Source organism: Epinephelus lanceolatus, chromosome 1 (assembly GCF_041903045.1).
Source record: "Epinephelus lanceolatus isolate andai-2023 chromosome 1, ASM4190304v1, whole genome shotgun sequence".
Taxonomy (NCBI): domain Eukaryota; kingdom Metazoa; phylum Chordata; class Actinopteri; order Perciformes; family Serranidae; genus Epinephelus; species Epinephelus lanceolatus.
In genome coordinates this window covers 33,287,436-33,306,626 of record NC_135734.1, presented here as the reverse complement: position 1 = coordinate 33,306,626, position 19,191 = coordinate 33,287,436, and the positions used below count along the sequence as shown (strand labels likewise).

General features: G+C 39.4%; 2 protein-coding genes across 2 annotated transcripts; one reads left to right on the top strand and one right to left on the bottom strand.

Annotated features, from left to right (window-relative positions):
* Positions 1–4: 4 nt before the first annotated feature.
* On the bottom strand, positions 5–6,529 carry LOC117256365 (cell division cycle-associated protein 7-like). The gene is made up of 9 exons (XM_033625736.2): positions 6,394–6,529; positions 6,181–6,309; positions 5,542–5,892; positions 5,001–5,096; positions 3,303–3,446; positions 1,855–1,998; positions 1,560–1,709; positions 413–549; positions 5–146 (listed from the first exon to the last, which is right to left on the bottom strand). The coding sequence occupies exons 1-9, from the start codon at positions 6,394–6,396 to the stop codon at positions 98–100; spliced, it is 1,203 nt and encodes a 400-aa protein (XP_033481627.1). The 5' UTR covers positions 6,397–6,529; the 3' UTR covers positions 5–97.
* A 101-nt stretch (positions 6,530–6,630) lies between these two features.
* Positions 6,631–18,371, top strand: LOC117256370 (anti-Muellerian hormone type-2 receptor-like). The gene is made up of 12 exons (XM_033625747.2): positions 6,631–6,661; positions 8,366–8,503; positions 8,920–9,111; positions 9,281–9,442; positions 11,025–11,120; positions 11,888–11,994; positions 12,109–12,330; positions 14,259–14,373; positions 14,834–14,991; positions 15,175–15,331; positions 15,920–16,056; positions 16,212–18,371. The coding sequence occupies exons 2-12, from the start codon at positions 8,467–8,469 to the stop codon at positions 16,326–16,328; spliced, it is 1,500 nt and encodes a 499-aa protein (XP_033481638.1). The 5' UTR covers positions 6,631–6,661; positions 8,366–8,466; the 3' UTR covers positions 16,329–18,371.
* The last annotated feature ends 820 nt before the right edge of the window (positions 18,372–19,191 follow it).

Here is a 19,191-nt window from a genome sequence, read left to right as displayed (position 1 = left end):
ATCACAGGTGCTGTGTGTTTAAGTTAGATTAAAACAGATTAAAAACTTGAAGCAGAAAATGAAACAGTATGAACAATTGTGCCACCTAGTGTTGACATCACATCTCCACATCATGGTCATCCTCATTCTTGAGTTTGTTACGGAGGCTGCAGGAGAGAAATAAAACAGTGTTGATGTTTTGTCAGCTTCAAACCTTACTGTCGTTCATTAAGATGCTTTAGCAGCAGCATAATGAGCCTGACCCTGCAAGGACCCACCATGAGCCTCTGTCAGACCTGGCAGGGCCCGTGTAAAGACACAAACAAGTATTTTCCATTGTACAAAAAGGGGCTATGTGAATATGTTGCTGTTACAGTAGTTAGCTCATTGACAACACCTGAATTTATCAAATCTCATGGTGTAGTTCCCTCACCTGGTGAGGTAGGAGTGGACGTCGGAGAAGCCGTGGTACTGAGCCAGGGGGAACAGGATGCCAGTCGGGCAGCGGCCTTCACGCTGGCGGCAGAAGCTGCAGTTGCAAATGCCACGGCAGGGAGGACACTTCCACTCCTGAGGAGATAACCAATGGTGTTGGAGCCATTTTTGTGTTGACTGGAAAGCGTGGAGTCACAATTTTCTTTATTTATGTAGGGTATATAGAGATCGTCTTTTGTCTAAAGTTTAAAATTTAAGAATAATATTCTAAGCAATTATTTTAAGACTGTGATTAATCAGATCAACAGTTGTGATAGAAGAAGGGGGCGGCACTGAGTCCCAATTATTTTCTTTAGCAAACAGGAAATGTGTACAAATTGGGGCATCACTACAGTCTGGCACCTAACATTTGCCTTGAGAATGTTTTAGTCATTTTATTTAAAGTGAGAATAAATCAGCAAATGAAGGCAACAGAATCAACGACTGCTGTGTAGTCAAGTCAAGATGCAGAGCCCTGTTAAGAAGCCACAGTTTAGAAGAAGTTCAAAGAACAGGCCACAAATGGTTAAACTCTAAAATGTACTGTTAAAGGAGAAGTCCAATATTTTGCACTTTGAGCCCCATTTCTGGGTTGTTTATGATGAAACAGAGTGGTTAAGACCAAAATACTACCACTATTTTGGTCTTAACCACTCTATTTCATCATAAGCAAACCAGAAATGGGGCTCAAAGTGCAAAATACCGGACTTCTCTTTTAAGTTAAATACTGTTATGTTTTATTAAATCTTTTTGCTAGTGTGTTTTTTTACTCTGGTCTTTCTCAGATTCCAGTCAAGTGCCACTACTTCGAGATTTACGCCTGCAGGGTTGCTTACTTAAAGCTGAAAATGACAAACAGCACAGAGAAACAAAACCAGCGTACAAGAGTATAACTCTGTCTTCCTGTAAGTACTGTTAAGAAAGTTACTCTTTTTGTTTTGCTACTCAAGAGTTGCTGGTACAAATATATGTATGTATATATAAAATCTGTCCCAATGCAAGCCTGAACATTAACTGACTGAAATACTGAAGGGTATGTGAGGAAAATGTCTCTTTTGTGCCTCTACAGAGGTGTAGAGTGTGTGCTGGTGTGTCAGCAGTCTGACCGGATCAAGCAGCGCCTTCCTGACATCCTCTCCGTATCTGTTCCTCAGACACGGCCCACAGAACTGACCCTGAATGCCTCGACAGCCTTCACTGCGGCAGCACGTCTTAGTGTCAACAGTTTTCTGACGGCACTGATGACACGTGGAGCCCTGGGGGAAAAAAAAAAAAAAAAACACACACAGAAACCTAAACTAGAGATGGGCGACAGGTGTGCTGACTTTTATAACATTTCATGCATATTCTGCCAATTTTAGACTTAAGTAATACAGAGGAAGCGTGCAGCTGAGAACTCACTGTGACACTGTTGTAGACTTTATCAGTCATGTTGTCTGCGACCAGCTGAATCTCGTCCTCTGTGATTTCCTCCACAGGACGGATCTGATGAGGTTTGCACTGATTAGGCCGTGGGGTGCCACGGCGCTGTGGGGCTCTGCGTACCTGACACACAAAGACGATGATAACGACTTATTTAGCTTTAAGCTTTACACAGAAATTGACAAGTTAAAGAGTCAGTCAACAAAACACAGACCTACAACAAGACCAACACATGGCAGCTTCTAACCATTACACAGTATCACAAATAAAATGATGGATGGATTGGATGAAGGAATTTGGAAGTTAAAACACACATATACAATATTAAGACTCCAGGGGTCGGTTGCACCAACTGGTCTTTACTAAGCCTGGGCGTAACTCCTAAGACGGTCTTTGTTAAGACCAGTCTTAAGGAGTGGACTTACGCCGGTTGCACCAGCAGGGCTTACGCCTGGTCTTAGCTATGCTGGTTTTAGCTGTGCGCGTCCATGTGAATGCCCCTGGAATGCCCCACGCGGCCTGCCTAGAGGAGCCCGGTGACGTTAAATGATGCGCCGCTGAATCACCCCGTGTGCTTGACAGATGACAATTGACAGTTGACAGCCCCTCTCATCTGTGTTGACAGTTTATTTACAGTTTAAGATTTGAAGAAAACATTAAAGATCAATGAAAAACTTTACCGACACTGAAATTAGAAAATTAATCAAGCTGTACAGCCAGCAGAGACGTATCACAATTAAGAAAAAACACTCGGTATGGGCAGAGATAACGGGGCACATCAATACGTGTTCAGACTCTGGCTGCCTTCATACAGAGGCTGACATGAGGAAGAAGTGGAAAGATCTTCTCAGCAAGGCAAAAAATACATCATCTCCAAAAAAAATCATCCAACTGGCAGGGGTCCTCCCCAAAAACCTCAATTTACAGTGACATCATTGTTGACGTATTTGGGGAGGATTCCCCTGCCTGGTGGGAAGGCTGGTGGTAGTGCTGTGTTGCAGCCCAACACAAACTGTAAATTCGGTGACAGCTCTTCAATAAGTTCAAACTGATCTCTCTGAAACCTCTCAATCAGCTCCTCGTCATTATATAGGCTATGTCCAATTGCTTCTGTCCCTAATTACCCTCTCCCGTCTAAATGCCCGCTCGTATACAGACGGTGGATGAGACGTGCCATAACCAAGTTGCGCTCTCTGCGCTCTAGAGCGCATGAGAGCAGCTTGATAATGACCTTACGCCTGCTCTTGACTAGGCGTAAGATTTACGCCCGGTCTTAGAGAGAAGAAGGCTTACGCCCTGTTGGTGCAACCGGCGTAACTATAAGGTCGGACTTAGAACGCCAAGTTACGACCGACTTAGCTTAAGACCAGGCTTAAGACCAGTTGGTGCAACCGGCCCCAGATTTTCATTTAAACAACAGAGCTGACCTCCAGCAGCTCCTCCTCCAAGCTGAACTCCAGCTCTTCCTCCTTAGGGACTGATAGATCTTCACTTCCCCCCATAGAGCGGGTCTGTCTGCGAGAAGCTCGCTCTGGGTTCTTCCTGGACTCTCCTCCAGAGCGTGGTGGACGCTGCAGGCAATGGTAGATAAAATCATCTCAGTAGTACATCTATTTAGAAACACGATTATTCAAAATTCTACTGACTTCTGAAGAGAAAGAAGAGTGGCTAGCTTGTTACCCCAGCCTTACAATTTCGATTTCACTGTTGCAGACAAATTTCCAATGTCAGAGTAAAATGAGAGTTTTACCTCAGTTAGTATGTGATTGATCTCAACTGTTTGATGTAAGGTGGAAATTCAACTCAGTTCAAGCTGTTGTAAGTCTTTTTTTGATCTTGACATTCCAACAAAATCAAACATGTTTAACAAGCTTTTAGTCTTGGTGCATGCAAAGACTTAAGTTCAATGACATGAATATTGTCAACAACTTAAAGGTAGGGCTGTACCCTAATATTCAGATATTCGTTTCTATGGGTAGGTATTCGTTATGAAAATTTGGTATTCGATATTTGTTTTTTTATTTACTTTTTTTAAAAAAAATTTTTACATATTTTTTTGGTGCTAAATGTAGTCTTTTTGTTGTTGGTACATGTAGGTTATCAATAAAAATCAAAACTTTTAAACTGCATTATCAAAAATGTGAAAATATAGTATAGCCTACCAACAGAGCTTGTGCGCACGGCACGCTTGAGCGCATCTGTCTGAGGCTGTGGATCAATGCCAAGTTTTACCACTTTATCACTATTCCCTCTAACTTGTAGCTGTTTTTTCGTTATCTTTTGAATTTAATATGAATTATAGAACCGTTTTTGTCAACGTTTGTTTCCCCCGTTTTGTACAATAACTTATTGTTTAAAGTTTCAACAAGTTTCTTTTGGAAAGAAAGCATAGAATAATGTACTGAAGGAGACTGTTGTGCCAACACATTTTTTTGTGGTTTGAGAGCAAAGTTGCCGCTGTGCAAAACTCCGCAATACAATTAGGTCCAAAAAAACCCTGGAGTCCTCCAACGCCGCCCCGTGAGCAGAAACTGGTGGCGTTGTGGAGTGACCAAGAGTCGGTTAATTTGGTGTGTATCTGATCCCCCAACCTGCACTTATTTTAGTGAGAAATATTAATTTTTAAAACAGCCTGCATCTCATTCCCATGCTCTCTTCCCACTAAAATTACGCTAACCAACAAAGGCTGGTAGCGGGTTGAGCCAACAAAATCCAAATATTAAATTTGTACACAGATACAGTTTCTTTATGGATTAATGTTGAATTGACAAGAATACTGTTGCCATATACCTTTTATCTTGTGTTTCTAGAATTATGCATTTCTGTGGACACATATTTTTTAAAGGGAGTTTGGCATAATATTTTACAGCAGGAGCAGGATGGGAAACAATCTCAAAAGCAATTTGGTTACAGTCTTGGAAATCATGACCCTGCAAGATCTCCAGTCTTTGCAAAATCTTACATTGTATGAATAAAAGCTCATGGTCTTTAGATGTGAGAGGGTGTCAGACAAACTGTAGGCATTAGCCAAGTATGTTGTTCGACCTTTTGCTCACTCATATTAAATATAAATAACTGCAAAAACTCACACTGTGACAGAGATTTTTTTATCGTCTTGTACTCACAGAGCTCTTCTCTTTTGTCTTCTGTTTGGCCGCTTGTTTTCTCAGAATCCCTGCACCTCCTGGCATCTTCTGCAGGTCTGCCATCAGCTGAGCCAGCTGTATGAGAACAGAGGAGAAAAGGATAAGGGACACAGCAAATAAACATATTCTCGAGCCAGTCTAGCAGGGCAAACTTTTCAGCACTTGAAACTAAGCATTTTGGCATGGCACTAATGTCACAGTTTACTAAACGTTTTTCATATTGTCATGTCAAATCTAAAACCATTGATATTCATGAACCAAGTCAAAGCCATGTGTCCTGCAGCTATGACTTATGTCTATTTCTACTGTTCGAAAAGATCTATGATGGATAATATTAATAGCTCTCTCTTTGCAGTCACATGCAATGAAAGTACCTTAAGTCTGAACTTTAATTCTGTTTTGAACCCTAGGTATTCCTCTGCACAAGTCTGGGAACCACAACTTTGAATTCAGTTTGTTACATCAGCCTGTCAGTTTCCAAACATTACTACACTATGATGGCTCTGTGTTTCTTGTTTACCATTGCTTTGTTGGCCTTGATGTTCTGTTCTCTCTTGGCGAGGAACGACAGTGATACATTTTCTTCTGAATCAGATCCACGCTCTTTCGAGGGAGCCACTGCTGTCTCTTCATCATCAAATTTCACATGTCTGTTCTTCTTTGCCTGGCTGGTCTTTCCTGCCCGCTTCACCCCTCTCTTTTCTGTCATCTCTTCTTCCTTCTCATCATCATCAGTGCACTGCTGAGTAGAGGGAGTGGAGCGGAGGGCCACCCTCAGCCTGAAGGTTTGGGCACCGGAGGATGGTTTAGACATGGCTTTCTGATGCTTGGGGGAAAGGTCAGGCTGGGCTTCATCTTCGAAATCTGAATTCTGTTGGACATATCACAAATAGATGTGATTTCAAATCTGGCAAATGCTTAATGTCTTACACTTTTTCCAGTAAAACTGATCTGTTTTGTCAAAAGTTTGTGTTGTAGCAGAGCATAAAAAGCACAGCCTGTCAGATGCATTCAAGTATGACAAATCCCTACAAGGCAATATTCTTAATTTGAGAAAATTTAATGTTTTCCTAATTTGAGATGTAAATTAACACTTATCTTTCAAATCTAATGCTGTGTCTGGCAATATGGAGGTCTGAATTTAAGCCAAATTACTCACCTTATCACAGAGGTCGTTGATCTCACTGTCAGAAAAGCCATAAAATGTCCGCTCATTATCAGAATCCTCCGCAAACACATCGGCTAAAGCTAGCTTCTCTGTCATGGCGTTCATTCCTAAAACCCCCGCCTGAGAAAAGATACAACAACAAACTTAAAATTAATCTATATGACGTATTTAGTCTGATAAGTAAGTACAATTAAGTTACTTTACCATTTTTTTTCTGGATGCCCGCAACCTATTAGCTTCTGAAGTTTAGCTAGCTAACGTACCGCCCGCACACAGGTTCGTTACAATTAGCCTGATTGACAATTAGGTGTGCGTGTTTTGTAGCTCGAGGCAGCACGGATTAACAGGATCAGCCGCATACAATGTCGCTTTTTAAACTCCGCCCTCAAGGGGTGACCTGATAACAAAAACATGTCGCCTCTCAAGATTCAAAGACAGTGCCAAACACACAGGAAATGGCGTCTGGGCAGAGGTGAGTTTGTTCAGAGGTCAAGATAATATTCAGGTAAATAAATATTATGAGATTTAAAATGAACGTCAAAATTCGGAAAAAAAAGTAAAAACTGACAAGACAAAATATGTAGTTGTAACAATAATAGTTTGCAGTTATGCTAACAAGCTCACAATGACAGTGCTGAAAATGTTTAGCAAGAATAATGTGTTACCCAATGGGTTTACCATGCTCAAAGTTTAGCATGTTAGCATACTAACAAAACACACATAACAAAAAACACATAACAGCAAATTTTAAGTTGATTTTTTTATTACTGCATTTATAATTAACTGGAAATGATCATTTGGCCTAAAACTTAAATAGGATTTCATATGTTTTGCAAGACATAAGGGCAGAAATTCTGAGGAAAAAGTAGTTTTCAAGAATTCTCTCATAAACATCCTGTCTGTAGTGTCATGGATTGATTACTGAACGGGTCTACCAGGCACAGGCCTAGGGGCCCAAAGTGTCAGGGGCCCCCACTGGCCTTTACATCAAAATGTCACCAAACGTAAGACATACTGCCTGAAAAGAGACTCTAACTGACCACAAAGAAATGCAAAGGAACTGAAAGGACATGCAAAATAATGGCAAAAACGGGCAAAACAATTACAAAGAGACACAAAATGACCACAAGGAGACACAAAATTACTTCAACAGGCCACAAACAACTACAAAGATGCACAAAATGGAGGCCTAAAAAGACGAAATGTCCCTCAAGTCACACAAAACTACCAAAAGGAGACACAAAATGACCACAATAAGAGACAACACCTCAAAAGGATGCATAATAACTACAAAGAGATGCAAAGCCATCTAAAGGCTGTATCTTGCTCCTGTGAAGGAGATGTTGTGTGGTCCTTTGTATATCTGTGCTCAGGGGCCCATTGTCTCATAATGTGTGTGGACTGCAGTCTCTATGTATTTTGAAAATCTAGTTTCTACATATTTTTTCCTACACATTTATTCACTGGGAACTCCAACCTTTATTTCCAAGTTACTCTGGATAATGGGAATGTCATCTGTTTTGCAGGTGTTTGATCGTAAAACAAAGTGTTGTGGGCTACATATTAAAATTTAGACTTGATGATGAACATTTAGCCAAGATAATTACACAGAATTAATTCATTCTAAATTTTTATTTAAAAAGTCAGAACTTTTGTTAAGGAGGAGGCCCCGGGGCAGACCCAGAACACCCTGGAGGGACTACATATCTCATCTGGCCAGGGAACGCCTTGGGGTCCCCCAGGAGAAGCTGGAGAGGGATGAAAATGGATGGATGAACTTTTATTAAGTATTTTATGGTTTTGATTTAGTAAATCCTGGCACATAATCTCATAATTTTAATTTACTGGTATTACTGGGCTTCCATATGTTTGTGAGGGGCTATAATAATATGAGCTATATGTGCTAATATATGCTTTGTAAACCAAAATTTTGAATTGTATTCTAAAAAAGGAAACCAGTGCAGGTTAAAGTGCCTCGTTCTGTGGCCCCAGTGAATTTGTCTGAAACCTCTTTGCTTTAAGTTTACCTGTGGCCCAAAAGGACTAGATCAGCAGCTGCAGTGAAGGCATCCCTCTAGTTGAGTACAGATGATATTCCTTAACAGTGGGAGATGATAATATTGATTGAATAATATTGAATGGTGGTTTATGCGCACAGTATATGTTGTACATGCAGGTGTGTGGCAGTGGGAGTGATGCTGGGAAACGTGGGAAACTCCTCTCACATTCCCAGGACTGATAAACACTCCCTGCTTGGCCGGTCCTGGCTTAGTGACCATGATCCTGCAACTGTGGTGGCTGATTTTGGCTGTGGGTGAGTGAACTTGCGATCGGAAATTCTTCCTTTTAAAACTCTTAAGCTGCATGTGTGTGTGTCTTTCTCTCTGTCTTTTGGGTTGTTTGAGAGTAACCCACAATAAAATGTTAAGTCATGTTCTTTGAATGTAAATAAGGTAACAGACCCCCCGACCACATTTTAATCCTGCAGGAGTGGATGTAGATACGAATATGTCGACCTCCTTTGAGTCTTGTTTTTGCCAAATGCTGCAATAAATGCCACCAGCGTATGCCCTGCAACTACTGCGCTGATAAAATGTTCCTGGAAAGAGTGTTTCTTTAGTGGAGCATATCACTTGCGTCAACAAGCATCAAGAAAATACTTGAGGGAGGTCATATTTGTCCAGATAAACCACATCTACAGCAGCTGTTTGTCTCTCTCCTTCCTTACAGAATGCATCTTTACATGCATCTCAGGCCAGTCGTTTCCTCAGAAGAGACGGTGTGCATTTCAAGTGACTCCTCAGAACAACAAATACATAACTGCTGGCAATGTGAATGGGTCTGTGCAGCTCTGTGAGGACTCCAAATGCTGCGTGGGCTATTTTCTGATCATCGATGGTCACCCAGAGGTTGACCTTCTCGGTAAGAAAATGTGGTAAAAACTTAAGATGTTTGGACTGGTCTGGATTCTTTTCTTGTACCATTATAAGAGTCCTACACATTTTTGCACTTCAAATTTTATCAAATGATTTAGAATCTATTCTGGTTTAATTGATTTTCTTTAATTGTGTTACTGATTTTTTTCTTGCAGCTTGTGACATGGCTGAAAAGTCATGCCCAGATGCAACCTGCAAGGCAAAAACACACAACAGTCGACTCATCAAATGTGTGTGCAACACAGACCTCTGCAACACCAACATCACATGGACCACAGAGTCAGAAGAGCCTCGACCCACCTACTCTTATTCTGTAGGTATGATAACATTAAGACTGCTACCACTCACTGATCAACTTGCAAACAACTTGGTGATGAAATCAGATCCTGACGAGAGTGGGGTATTTGTCTTTTCATCACAGAAAATCTTTATTTATTTGACAGGGGCAATGCACACTGTCTTAGCTGTGGCAGAGTTAGCTATAAGCTGATTTACATCTGTAGTCCCTGGGCAGGAAACAGAGAATAACATCTCTGTTAACAGCCAAGTTGCCAGAATAAAATGTTGGCATCGTGCACTTCTGCAAACCAGAGATATGTTACATTTCATTGTACATATCATAGCAACATATCTAATGTGACATAGTTCAGATTACTTGTACCTGAGCTGAGTTTCTCATCAAGAGGAGGGGGGGGTGTTGGATAGTGTGAGACCAAGCAGTGTATTTTTTAATGAAAGTTCGGGACATTTCCAGCAGTGTTTGTAGTGACAAAACTGGATATTTTTTAAACAAGAGTTTGGAACAAATGTCAAGTACCACACATGAATTTATCCTGAATTTAAAATAAGCAAAGCAGCAGCACTGCCTTGTATAAACTGGTAGTGACTGAGCACCAAAGATTTGTTGCTCTAATGCAGACGGCTGATCTGCTGAACTTAGTAGATCTGTGCTGTATTGCACAGTCTTTTGGTTGACGTTGTCCTCCCATTATCTGACCGTAGCAATAGAAACTCTTTTAATGCGATACGAAACAGATGACTGATCACTTTGTACAATAAACCAGCATCAGCACAACACAGGTCAAAGGTCAGGAGATTATATTGCAGAATGACGTTACAGGGATGGGAACTTTAAGACCTTTTGTTTAGTGGAAAAGTGCCATTAAGTGTTTGTTTTTTTCTCCGAGCTTGAGACCAGCCTTCTACTCCCCTTTAATTTGAAGTTTGACAGTTTGAAGAAATGCTAAGGGATCTTCCAATAAAATTATATCATGATCTGATTAGAATTAGGTGGTTGAACGTCAAACGTCACTGTAACATGTTTTTGGCCACAACTCAAAAATTCATATGCTAATTATGACAAAGTTTCACACAAACATCAAATAGAGTAAAATGATGAGGTGATGAGAGTTTATATCCAAAAGGTCAAAGGTCAACTTCACTGTGACATCACTATGTTCTGCAAAAACACTTATCTGACCATTATTTAACATTATATCACAGGAACAGAAGGGGAGACACTTGGTCAGATAATCAATTGGTGACACTAATCTTGAAACTGTGCTGATTGTATTGATCCTCTGTGCTGCCGGGTGAAGATGTATAGGAATCATCATATCAATCAATCATATTATGCCTAAAAAAACACACTTAATAACTTTCTTTAAGTTCCATTAAAGTCCTCACTACATATATGAGTCTGGACAGACATGGATGTAAACTGCAACCTGACTGGTTAGCGAAGGCAAACAGTCATGAGGGGCTAATTCTAGTTTTTAATATACTATTTTCATTTTATAAGGAAACATGTCAAGTAAGAAGTACATTTGATTGACTTAAGCGGTGTGTTTTTCATCATTCACAGATAATATTAACATACACTCTTTGTTTTCTTCTTAGGTAACAACATGAAAGCTGTTGTAATAATTCTGACTGGAGTTTTGCTGTGCTTCATGATCATTGCTGCCAAACAAAGGAGCCTATTTAAAAAGAAAAGTAAGATCCTTTTTTTCAATATCAAGTTAGAAATTACAAAATATATTTATTAATTTCACTTGGGCGCGACTTCTAGTGCACCTGGTAGAGAGTGCACCCCATATAGGCTGAGTCCTTTGCAGCAGGCCAGGGTTTGAATCCAACCTGTGGCCCTTTGCTGCATGTCATTCCCCTCTCTTTCCCACCTTTCCTGTCTCTACAATAGATGCCTTTGCAGTGAGTCAGCTGTTGATGTTTGCAGGTGTTGCCTGAGAGCACACACAAGAGGAGTTTGTCTTGATTCCTCAGATATAGATAACAAACTTCATCCAAAAAAAAATCCCCACTCCCACATGACTGACTCATCATGGGAAAATGGAGTTAGGGGATTACAGCTGCTGAATGATCATCTTTAGTGGCTCAATAATGGATTCAGATCAGACAGGCTGTTTAGCTGTTGCCCTTAAACGGGTAAAAAGATTTTGTCGTCTCTGTGTTCTATGTTTCTCAAAGGATGAGAGAAAAACATTGTTCAGTCATGTTTCCACATTTTCTAACCTCAGATTCTCATGATGTCTTTGTTTGACCTTGTAACTGTTTCATTCTCATCTGACCTTGGTGTTTATCTCCACTGTAACACTCCCTTTTACCTCTGTCCTTTGTTGCTCTCACTCAGATTTCTATGGCTTTTCACTCGAGCTAGCAGAGAAAATTAACAGTGACTTTATTGTCAGCTTACCTTCAATGTGAGTGTTCATTACAAGACCTGTCTACTCTCATTATTTTAGAGAAGAATCCACCTCTCCTCGATGATTACAGTGTCTCACGGCTGTGCTCCTGCCAAACAACAACAACAACCTCTGAGATTGACGTTGCTGACCTTGAATTGCAGCAGGTAAGCTCAGCTATCACATGGATTCATACTGTATGGTGAACTGTTTGCAAAATATAGATAAGTAATATAGTAATGTCATTTTACCTGCATGTGACCTGTATCTGCATTTTCCAGATTGTGGGCCATGGGCATTTTGCAACTGTTTGGCAGGGGAAATACCAGGGATCCATGGTGGCGGTGAAAGTTTTCCCTGGAGGCTGGAAACATAAATTTACTGCAGAGAAGGCGGTCTATGAGCTCCCACTGATGAAGCATGCTGGGATTGTCCACTTCCTGGGTACTGGCAGGAAACAGGATGGAGGGAGCTGGCTCATCGTCCTGCAATTTGCTGAATATGTGAGTGGCAACCAGTCATTATAGAAGTATTTAACTCTCATAAGCAAATTAATTCTTAAAAAAATGTGACATTTGACCACAACTGAATGCTGTAAGTGGCCATAATCAACATTTTTATACTAACAATCAAATGAGAATGTGAAAACACTGGGCCTCGTTCATAAAGAGTGTGTACGCAGAAATCTGTGCTTGAAGTGTGCCTATGAACGTTTTACACTCAAAACTGGAATTCATCAGTGTTTTTCTACCTGAATTTGTTCTCACTTCGTGATCAAGTTGAGAACCGCCTCAGACTATGCGTGCACACAACTGATAAAGACCTGGCAATTTTAGAAAATGTAAACACACAACTTTAATACATAGGATTTCAAAACCACATTCATTAAAAAGTCTTTAATAGATAAAAATATTTAAAACGGTTCATTTAAGAAAGCATGCACTTATTTGACGCCCTTTCATCCTCATCAATTATTGTCATAATTAAAATGTTTGACTATAAAAAAGTGTCACAGTCCTAGCTTACAGTGGAGTATATGAGTGTGTCCATACTGAAATGTAACAGTTTTGGTTTCCATTGTTTTTATTGAATCTGCCTGTAATGACGGCTACTACCACCAATTTTTAGTGTCATGAAGTTATCATTAATATTATTATTACTATTGTTGTTTTTCTTGTTGATATAAACAGGCATCCATGGTATGTGAAATATTCTGATTTACCTTGAAGCAGGTGCTAGGATGGCATTCTTCTTATTCAACACTTTGTCTGCCATTTTTAGTCACTTTATTCATCTTTATGTAGCAATTTTATTTTATTTTAATTTTTTTTTTCTCTCTTATCTTTATTCTATTTAATGTCTTTTTGTTTTTGTCTCATGCTGCTGTGACATTTGAATTTCCCCTCTGGGAGATCAATAAAGTATATCTTAATCTTATCTAGCCTTACTGGAAGATGCTGCACTGTGTGCCTTCAGGAGAGCGCGCATCAGAGACCGACATAACATATTTGAAGAGAACAAGAAATGGCTTATCAGCTGTTTCCGGCTGCCAAGACATTTAAAGACACTTAAAGGCGGCCTGACACTGGTGTGTCTGGGCCTTAGTGTGCGCATAGAATCAACTTAACTGCTTTCTCCATAATATGCTTTTGGGCAAAGGTATTTCTTTATATTGAGAAATGGGAGCGTGGCAGGATGCTGATTGCTGATAGCGGGAACGCACCTTTCAATTTTGAATCATCCAGATATAGTACTATACACACAGAGCCAACAGATTCATGAATCTGACGGTAGTTGTGCATGCACATTTACCTTATGCAAGTAGTAAGAGCATTTCTATGCACATATTAGTGAATGAGGCCCAGTGTAAAGACTGTGAATGTGGTCACTCATAGTCATGAACTACAGAGGCTTATCACATGAATCTGCAGCTTTACAGTAAGTTTCAGCTTATTGTTAAACTGTTCGGCCTGCACAAGCAGGCAGCTGGTTTCAGAGAAAAAGCTCTAAAATCTCACTGTATACTACCTGCTCCGCACCAATCAGCAGACAGACACAGTTGGAGACTAGCTGATGAACATAGTGGAACATTTAGCAGCTAAAAAGCCCCATGTTTCCCTCAGGATTTGGTAGAGACCTAAAAGTGAGTGAATAGTGGACTTAAATTCATCAGGTGGACACAAACACGACTTCAAATGAATAATAAAGTTGCTCTGTATCTGCTGGATTTGGAAACAGGCAACTGTTTACTAACAATTTCACCATACCAACCTAAAAGGTGGATACATGATTTCTAGAAATCTAGCTCAACTTCTATCGTCTCTCACACTCCTGTCCTTACTGTACATGTGAAGCCGATGTGGCCAGACGCTTTGAACTCTTTAGTGTTCACGTTCTTGGACAGAAATAACTGGCGTCCCTTTGATTTCAGGGTTCTCTCCACTCCTATCTGTCTAAATACACCACCAACTGGATGATGTCACTGAAGTTGTGCCAGTCTTTATCGCAGGGACTTTCCTATCTCCACTCTGACCTTCACAGACATGGTATTGGTCCAAATGTTTTTGTGAACAAATGTGTGCCTGCATGTTTGTGTTGTTGTAGACCAATACAGAAAGTCATCCCCGTATTGTCATGTGAGTCTGTGTGCACATTGTAGCTAAAATATCAAACATGATTAATAATTAGAACAGTTTTTATCAAACAGAATTAAATACATCCAGGGGAGAATTCTTCAGGTGAATGCTGATTTTCAAAATCTGGCTGCACACAAACAGCTCACGTATTACGGGATTTTTTGATTATAAACATGAAGCAGACTTCACAGTTAAACAATATTGCTGAGAGGGTGAGATTTGAATTATTTTGTGTCATCTCACCTGTAGTGCCTGCTAGTCTTGCCAGCCTTTGGGAGGCTGATATGCTTGACGAATGAGGTTTGAGTATTTCTTCAACTAAATAAATGAAAATCTGCTAATTATTATACATGCGTGTAATTTCCTGCAGATGTGCATAAACCTCCTGTGGCCCACAGAGACTTAAGCAGCTCCAACGTGCTCGTGAGAGCAGATGGTACCTGTGTGCTGTGTGATTTCGGATGCTCAACCATCCTGTGTTCTTGTTCGGGACGTCGCTGCTGGCAGAGCCATGCAACAAACATGAAGGTAAGACCCAGGTGGAGCCACAAATTATGGTTAATTCATGGTACAGTGAAATTATAAAAAGGTGAGTAGTCATCTTTGTAAAATATGACTGCTTTTGTGTTCATTAAAATTTCTCCCAGAAGAAATAAAAACATAGAACAACATCTAATATGTGGACACACTGACATTACTATCTATCTGCAGGGTCATGCTCAGTTGGGCACGCTGCGCTACATGTCCCCTGAGATCCTGGAGGGCTCTGTAAACCTGAGCAGCAGCTGGTGTCTCATGCAGGCGGACATCTACGCTTTGGGACTGCTGCTGTGGGAGATCTGGATGCGCTGCTCTGATTTATTTGAAGGTAAACTTCACTGATCAGACATTCATGGAAAGCCATTAGTAACTGAAGAGGGTGTCTAATGCTCCACCTACTGTAATCCACAGAAACTCTGTACCTCAGTGGTTCCCAATTGATCCAGCCACGGTTTCACCTCTCATCCAGGAGGCTTCTTCAGTTCTAATAGACTGGTGCGGAGTCACAGGCTTTAAACCCTGTGTGGGTGTGAACCCTTACAGAGTCTGTTAGAACTGAAGAAGCTTCTTGGATGAGAGCTGAAACGTCTTCAAGAAACTCAAGCAAGTCTAGCTTCCTACGATATAGCACTTAAGATTACCATGACCTGGATGACTAAGAATCTTCACCAACATTTTCTCAGGACGTTTCTCAAAGACAAATTTAAGAAAACAACTTAGGAAGATACTGGTGGATGAGAGTGTGATAGATTTTTCAGCCAAAGAACACCACTCATCATCATAATTAATCAAAGCTAATAAATATTGCATCAATCAATGCTGTCAGATTTTCACAATTTGAATACACTTTACCTATAGACAGTATCCTGCGGTAATAAATGGATGTTAAAAGTCATGTGTATGTCTCCATCTGCAGGCGGCATCGCTCCACAGCATCTGCTGCCTTACGAGTCTGAGCTGGGAGCCGATGTGACACTGGACAGCCTCATCCGATATGTGTTTCACATGGACAAGAGACCCTCCATACCTAAACACTGGGAACTGCTACCACAGGTATTCTTACACAGGTGCCTCTAACTTGACCATACTTTTTTTGGTTACTACTCGCTAGGCAGCAATGATGATAAATCTACTGGATAGCTCATGCAAATATTGATGATATTTAGCTGGGTTTGTTAATGTACTGACAACATTTGCATAACCTTCAGGGCTCTGTGCTGCAGGAGCTCCTGACAGACTGTTGGGACGGTGACCCAGACGCCCGACTGACTGCTCGCTGTGTTGTGGACAGATTAATCTCTCTTCAGTCTTTTTACTCTCCATGACTTTTTAAGTTGACCTGTTGTAATCTACATATCAAGCATTTGAACTGTGCTCTTTGTGTCTCTGTTTTTTAGTGTTTCAAAATTAGTGATTTATCGATACATCGATTCTGAATCTTTGAAACAGTTTTAATACTCATTTTCCACAGTATCCATACACATATATCACCTGCACTTTCTCGCTTTCTCTTGTTAATGATTATTACAGTCATTCTGCTGCTCTCTGCTACTAACCAAGAAGAGAAAAGCCATTGTCATGTCATAACCTTGATATATTTATCTTTAACCCTTTGAAACGCCTTCTGCAAGTATTTAAACCTTTGAACCTTGAGCAAATTGGTGTGGTTTCTTTCAAAAACATAAGAAAAAAGGCAATAATTAACCTAATGAGAAATGTCCCAGAAATTGCACAATTGTAACAGATTTAGAAAATTATTTATGGAAGAAAAAATAGGGGGGAAAAAATGAAATCATTCATAAGAAGGCAAACAATGCAGAGAGGGAGAAGAAGAAAACAGCAAAGATAAAAGCTAGGGGAAAACTATATTTATTATTGTGATTATTACACTTTCAAATTATTTAACAGACTTTTATAATGTCCTTGTTTGTTTTTAATGTTCTTTCTTTTTCTTTTACTAATTTTCTTGTTTTTAATTTTCTCTTTTCACAAATTTCCTGTTAATTTTTTGGGTCATATCATCTTTTGTTGCTCATTGCCTTCTTCCCTTGTTTTTAAAAGAAACTGTGGTTTCGAATATGGTATTGAATATACTGGTAGATGTTTTTCAAGGTATTGTATCAAAGTTTGAAATCCTAGGATCGTGACAACACTACCTACTGTTTAGCTTTTCAGTACATATATATATTTATCAGATTGAACTGTGCAGCTGCCCCTTGTTTAAGTATGATTTCTTTTTCTTTTTGACTTGGACATGTTTCCATTACACTCTCTCTTTCTACTAAAAACTACAACTGGATTAATGATTTATAATCCAGCTACATAATATAAGATTAAAAAGTGTGTCTATAATGGCATAATTTGATTTGATTTCACATTATTGTCAGAAAAAAAAAAGAAATTTGTCTTTCATCCCAGGACGTCAACGGTTTCACTTGAATACACACAATTGTTTTTGCAAGAAAAGAAAATGTTCCTCCTTCACTCTCAGCAGTTGGTTAGTTTGTATTGTTTGCCTAATTTTATTTAACTATAAAAGTGATTTTGGTTTTGTATTTAAATAATACGCTAATTATTAAAAAGACAAAGATACTTCTAGTTATTTACAGTATTATTCCTTTTTCACAGCAGACACTCTGACTTGTCATAGCAAAAAAATAACAGCTGGAGCCATTACTGTTAATGATGGCTCTGTTACATTTAATACACCAGTGAGCGAGTGTGCACAACAGGCCCTTTTTAATTGAAAACATTTTTTTTAAATGTCACAGTAGAAAAAGTACAATAAAATTAATGATGGCTGAATTTCATTTAACTGCTGACTTCCTGGCACTGTGCATGTTGACTCACTGTGATGCTGTCATGGCTTACAAGTGAGCACAACAATCATTAACGTGATAAGTAACACCTGTGCTCCTCCTATTAAAACGGGCTTTTACCTTGAACCCTGGAGTGAACATACCTAAACTGAACACAGCTATCATTATTTGTATTAGCTGCAGCTGTGCTTTTTCTATCATGAACATGTCAAAATGTCTGCTTTAAAAAATCTTATTAATATTTGTATAATTAATTTTTTTCACTGCCAATGTTTCCTTTTCAAGCCAAATTTTATGCTTCCATATTTTCCATAATAATTGAGAATTGAATCTTTCCTTTATACCTCCATTTCTCAAACTATACTGTGGCTTCAACACTTGCACGCATTTTCCTCGACTGACTTAAAGACACTGCACCTATGGAATGTACCGTTGTTTTAAATTCATATCTAAAGGTTTCATCATTTTAATTCTTAATGGTTGCGCGGACCAGCGTTGTGCTGAGCTGTTTGATGTTGTTTATAAAAAGGAGAAAAATCAATAAATATACTTGACAAAAAACACATTTTTCTTGAGTAACATCAGTGCATATGAGAGATAGGGGAATTACAGTGATGAACATATGGGGCAGAAATACAATTGATTGACTTTATTTCCAAAAACACAAAATATGGTGAGTGCGCACACACAAATAAATAAAACAATGTAAAAAATTGGCAGTTTTGGATACTGGCACAAAATAAAGACATCAGAAAACTGCTAATTTAGACAGAGACACGTGAGGTGTTTCTCAAAGTCAAGGATCCTTCCTACCAAGCAATGAGGTGGTTTTAGGATACTGTGATCATTTTGGCACTCTCTAATGTTGTACAATTTGAGCAAATGTAGCAGTATTTTCAAAGTCGTGTGACTTTTAGGGAGAAAATATTTCTGGATTATACTAAAAAAAACAAATAGGTAGGCTAAATGAAACTTTTGTGGCACTTAACACTCTATCACTCTCGTAAATAATTAAGTTAAAAACATTTATGTTTTAGGTTAATCACTGTATTTTAAAAATCTTATTAGTTGACATATTGGAAAGTGTAAAGTATGGGGTTTATGTAGTAGTATTTTTTTATGCTTGTATGATTAAAAACTCCTAGAGATATTAATCCAAATAAATGACAAAGCATCGTGGGTACTTTACACCTGCTGAGGATACACACGTGGATCCTTGAAAATTCTCTGAATGAAGGACTCAGTCCTCGGTAGAATTTGAAATATCCTTAACACTGGAACAGTCCTTAGATGGGATTTGATGATGTAGCATCCTTGAAATTCAGCCATTTAAGGATCCTTCCTTGACTTTGAAAAACACGGACAGAGG